Here is a 6,000-nt window from a genome sequence, read left to right on the forward strand (position 1 = left end):
GTTGGTTAAGAAGGTCCAACATCATGGCCCTCTTTTCATCTGCCATTAATACCTTGGATTTCTGTCTTTGGGCACATTTAGAGGTACTGGCATTTTACACATCAATCAACAATGTCCACATATTACAGGAGCAAGTGCACGAGACCAAATTCAAGAGCAGCTAAGTGCACACTGAGCACCACCTGTAGTGTCAATTATCATACAACAAAATGGCAGAGCGAGAGAGAGAGAGAGAGAGAGAGAGAGAGAGATATTACAATAACTATTCAAAACTTGAACTAAAGGAACAGACATCTGTTATCAGAAATGCAGGTCACAGTGGGCCAGCCATTCGAAGGCATGCCTGAAGGAAGTATAAGGGCAAACCAGGGCCAAGTGGGTCATGGCTCCATGGTGGTTGTATCAGGGGCTCTTGTTTCAAATACCATGGTTTGTGCATATCCTATTGATGTTGCCACATTATCTTCTGGGAAGACAAAATCCTGGTACCGTCAAGACTGGACCTGTCATGAGTTGAGAGTTCATGAGATTCTGGTCTTTCCAAAGAGATGACCAGTGACCACTGATGTAGTCGAGTTTAATGGTGGCTGCTCCATGTGGATGTCTTGACTTTAGTCTCAGCTGCTGCCATTTAGGGAATCTGCATCAACATGAATGGGAAGAGATAGTTTGGCATTACATTTTTCCAACTGTGATTTGAGGGCTGTCAGTCATATAGTTTGGAGAGGAGTGATATTACTCAACAATGGTAGCCACTGCAGCAGAGTCGTTCTAATAGTTCCAGTTGCGGATGATTTAACTGTGTGTTGACACAGTTGGTATGGCAGCTATTGATCCAGATAGGAGCATGTGTTCAGCGGTTGAGTGTGCCAGGGCTATTGCGCTAATTCTTAAAAGTTCTGTGGTGGAAGCACCCCACTATGCATTGGCCAGCTTTGAATCAGGTTAATTCTATGTTTCAATTTTTGCTGATAATTTTTTCAGCTGTTTGAAGGTGATGTGTAGGTTGTGAATTATGATTCAATTTGACTCCACAATGAATGGCAAGAGTTCTTTGATCCTATCTGTTGTTAAGATGAAATGATGTGGTATACCTATTATGCACATAAGTAAATCCAGTGTATCTGTATTTGAATGTTTATTTTCTGGATGCAGTGCTTGCAGCTGCTGTGATGAAGTAATCATAGAATTTGGTGGCAAAACTTTGGAAATGTCGGTATTTCTGCAAGAGTTATTTTCTGGTGATTCAGTTCCATTTGCATTGCTACTTTGGACAACTATAAGAATAAGAATTTCTACATTCATAGTTCTGTACAAGATAGCAAATTACTCTTCATATCATACCTACAAAGATCAACATGTCAAAAGTAGATTTTCACATGTGGCTAAAACAATGCAACAAACTCCAGGCACTATCAAATATGCCATAGGTGTAAAAATGTTTAAGAGAAACATAAGGGCATAATTACAGTACCATTCCAGTAACTGAAAATTTGGATGTTGTAATGGTACACACAAGTATTTTAGCTGTCCAACTCACAGATGATATGCAATACACCTAATATACTTGATATAAATGTGTTAATTCATAATATATAAAGTTCAATGGTAAGTAAAAACATTGTGGCCTTGGACTAAAAGGTGTCCAATATCAAAGTATAGGCCTCCTGTGTGTACTTATTTAAAGGGCAGATAAATACAGTGCCCCTTCATAAAAATTCTGAGTATGTGCCCCAAATTACTTTATGCTGTATTGACCACACAGTCTCTCCATCCCACTGCATAATAATTTAAAATCGTTATTATTTTAAATTATTGCAAAAGTTATACTCCTCATTGTCATTCCCTAATTACTCAATATCCGCTTATCTGTTTATTTCTGAAATTATTAAGTTTTCTCTTTTTTAAGAAAAGTATTGCTGCCTTTCCAAAATTCGTGTGACTGTCTTACTCATGAATGACTCGAAGAAAACTTTTTCATTAAGTAAACAAAACCAAGAAGTGTAAAAAATTAAATTAATGTAATAACATGTGTCACTGAAGATAGTAAACAATCAGACGCTGTCAAAATACACAAATGAAAAACCACCGTTTTTGGGCAAATATCTTACTTTACTCAAAATTGAATGCAGAATACTGTGTTCCTTTTTCGTTTCTTCTTTGCCCCGTGCTTCGACAAGTGCTTTCAATTTGTCTTGCATTTTAATTGCCATCGATACAAAACGATGAATGCTATCAAGCTTCCTGCAGCAATTTCCACAAACCATTTTCGGTAAATCGTCTTCAGACGTCACCTGCAATGTTGCAAATAAAACAGACATGTTCACTGGTATTTTAATTTCTATAAAGCAGATAAAAATCGTAAAACCTGCGATGTTGTGGTTATGTGAATCTAATAATCCTTTTTCTAAGATGAATTAAAAACAATAGGAGAACAGCAGTAGCGAACCGATCCAACACTCACCGTAATGGTTAAATACTTCTTGATTTTTTCGTCTAAGTACAATTTTTTACCATCTTCGCCGAATATCGGCACACCTTCCGTGTTTTCATTTGTACATATTCGACATAATTTGTCTAAATTTGGTACTGTACCCATTTTCTAACACTTTTTTCAACCGTCGTCCATTTCACAAAAAGCCGAGTGCATGAAGAGTTTTCTTGATTATTAACGATCTTTTTACTTATGACCTCTAACGACGACGCCGTAAAAACACTGATGAACAAATGACGTTGGTTAAGGCGTCGTACCAGAACGACGCTCAATACTTCAATAGCATTCCGTTCGCGTAGATTTGGGAGAGAGCGTGATTTAAAACCGAAATAACAATCTCTAGCTTGTCCCGGCCGGCGCGGCTGTATGGAACAAAAAGAAACAAACATTCCGCGAATGAGTAAACCTACCCATTTGACTCCCAAACGAATTCTTAAATGTTTTACGTACCTCGTAACAACCAGTGCTAATTTTTCGATTATGATTTTAAGCGCCATTTCGTTCTACTCCAGCGGAAAAATATAAAAGTCTCTTTGTGATAAACTCTTGCGAAGGTAGAACAACGCATCATGTTTCTGCTTGCATCTGACATTATGTACAAGGTGCTTAGTTCGACTCCCAGTCACACCCAAAAGCTCATCCTTATACTGTCGCTTCCCACAGCAGGTCGCAGCACAGGATGCGAATTACCTGCCATCTATTGTTTACATTCAGTAAATTTACAGTTATTTGTCCATGTTATTAAACAAGTCTCGCGTGCGTAAGTGTGTGTGTGTGTGTGTGTGTGTGTGTGTGTGTGAGAGAGAGAGTCATGTTCCATGTCACTTTCAGTTCTCAAGTCTATGCCACAAAGTACAAAGCAGTTTATTTTATAGCGTATAGGGTTCAGTGCAATATATAAAAAGAAAACACAGCCACCCGGTATTTGTCGCTTGGCAAGCGTGCTGAAACTGTACGGAAACAAGCAGTACTTTTGTTTCAGTTCCAATTAGTTGGTTCTTTTAGCACGTTTGAACTCCTTTATATTTCTGGAGAAATGAGAAGAAAGACTGTTCCGACAAATATTTACAGCTTTGTGAAGTTAGCGCTCCGAAGAATACTTACTCTAATTTATGGAAATTGTTACATTACCTGATTCACGACACTATAACGCTCTCTACTGATTATACTTCTCGTGGACGCCCAGGATTAAATTGTATACACTAAGAAACATCTGGTTTACGAAATATGATATGGGGAATTATGGACTTCAATTCTTGTTCCGTGGTTTCTTCATTTTCTCGTAATAACAGTTTCAATGAGCGAGGGTTATCCAAATGCATTCCCTTTCATGGCGATTGCATTTATAATTACAAAATATGTTTATTATATAATTTTTTTTGAAGGACATCGTCTTTTGCTGTTGACTGTAGAAATTATTTATTTCACATGTGCCATTACGGCCTTAAAGCCATTATCAAGTGTTACTGCAAAATATTTTCTGCAATTAAATAGTAATCTTTGTTCTACAGATTTAGGACAATATAAACGGCAAGTAATAGGAATAATTTGTCAACATACAACCAAATTTGCAGTCACCAATCATTCTTTCAGAAAAAAGTCCTCAGCCCTCATGTTAACTCTTACGGACCCTATTTGTTGGTAGGCCTACTCACAGACAAGATGATTTACCAGTCTGAATCATCACACACTTACTTTATGATTCATGAAATGGCTTTGTGACACTGCCATCTGTGTGAGATAATGTCAGCCTAATACGATGTACTTTAATTTCGTTGGGTTTTATTTCAATTGAAACATATATTTTTGAGTCTTCTAGTGCATATGTCAGTCATAACGTAACTCATTGAGGTGGCTCTCATGTTTACCAGCAGATTTGTTGACTCATGATGGTGCTGATAGGCCTACTCTTTAGTACATAATAGTCACTCCTTTTTTACTCCACTGTTTGTAGCGACCACCGCATAAGTACCATTATCCAATAACAAGGCTGGCCACAATGTAGAATGATGTAAATTCTCATAGTAACTACAAAAATCTGACAATATTCTGCACAATGGAATCCACCATGCTTCTGCAGTACAAAATAATTGTTTGTACTCTAAGTACAGATGACACTTTGAGTTGCAGACAGGCACAACAAAAAGGCTATTACACATTATAGATTTCAGTCAAAGCCTTCTTCAGCAGAAAGAAAGAAATTTCACATACAAAAGCACTTCTCATGCACACATCACAACAACCACTGGCAGCTTCGACATTATGGTCCGAGCTGTCGGGCGGTCTCGTGTGTGTGTGTGTGTGTGTGTGTGTGTGTGTGTGTGGTTTTTTTTCTGACAAAGGTTGTGGCCAAAAGCTAATGTATAAGTGTCTTTTAGTTGTGCCTGTCTGCAACTTACGGTGTCATCTTAATGGTAAGAACATTTTACTTTTGCCGTACATTGTTAAAGAATTCCTATCATTAGCAGTGACATAACACCACCTGTTCAAGTGTCAGGCAAAAGTATTAAAGTAGACGGAAATGGAAATGAGTGTATGGCGTTAGTGGCCGGGAGTTCCCAAGCAGGAAGTTCGGCCACCAAGTGCAAGTCTTATTGAGTTCAACACCACACTGGGTGACTTGGCGCATTAACAATGGGGATGAAATGACAATGAGAACAGCACAACACCCAGTTCCTGAGGGGAGAAAACCTCCCACCCCAGCCAGGAGTCGAACCCGGACCTCCGTGCATGGCATGCCAATGCGCTGACCATTCAGCTAATGAGGCGGACATCAAAGTAGATGGTGGATGAGGATGGGGAGTATATATGAGGGTGGGTGAATTGAAAACCTTAAATTTGTAATAACAAATCGAAATTTCGCACCGTTATCCTGTAAGTTGGTAAGCGTGCTACAAGCAGCACGCAGAATGGCCTGTAGGTGGCAGCATAGTGCAGATGCACACATACCATCGCAGTATCAGTATAAAGATAGCCGCCCCACTTGCACCAGGGAAGAACAGCGTTCTGTTATTCGGTTTTTGCATAGTAAAGATGTGAAACCTATTGAAATTCATCAACGAATGAAGGTTCAGTACGGTGATGCATGTTTGTCAGAGCAAGTCTTGCGAATGCAGTAGGAGGTTTGCAAATGGTGTGACTTCAGTGGAAGATGCTTCTCGTCCAGGTCAGGTACAACGAGTTGTGACTCCACAGAACATTGCAGCAGTTGAAGCCATAGTGAAGGAAAACCGCCGAGTGACACTGAATGACATTGCAGCATGTTTACAGATTAGTCATGGGTCAGCACACCACATTGTGCATGATGTGCTCCAGTTTCACAAAGTGTCTGCAAGACGGGTGCCACGGCAGCTGACTCCTGAAATGAGAGAACGGCGTGTTGATGCTTGTGAAGAACTTCTTCAGCACTTTGTACGTAAAGGTGATGGCTTCCTTGCAAGAATCGTTACTAGGGACAAAACTTGGTTTCACATTCCCCAACCGGAAACGAAGAGAGCGAGCAAGGA

At 39.5% G+C, this 6,000-nt stretch overlaps 1 protein-coding gene across 1 annotated transcript in view; it reads right to left on the bottom strand.

The window, feature by feature from the left end:
• LOC126470136 (zinc finger and SCAN domain-containing protein 2-like) overlaps window positions 1-2,852 on the bottom strand; it is a 116,315-nt gene extending 113,463 nt beyond the window's left edge. The window contains exons 1-2 of the mRNA XM_050097755.1: window positions 2,465-2,852; window positions 2,112-2,294 (exon numbers count right to left, since the gene is read on the bottom strand). Coding sequence (XP_049953712.1) covers window positions 2,112-2,294; window positions 2,465-2,599 — 318 coding nt within the window. The 5' untranslated portion in view covers window positions 2,600-2,852. The remainder of the gene's footprint in view (window positions 1-2,111; window positions 2,295-2,464) is intronic.
• Window positions 2,853-6,000: the final 3,148 nt, after the last annotated feature.

This window comes from Schistocerca serialis, chromosome 1, assembly GCF_023864345.2.
Source record: "Schistocerca serialis cubense isolate TAMUIC-IGC-003099 chromosome 1, iqSchSeri2.2, whole genome shotgun sequence".
Lineage (NCBI taxonomy): Eukaryota > Metazoa > Arthropoda > Insecta > Orthoptera > Acrididae > Schistocerca > Schistocerca serialis.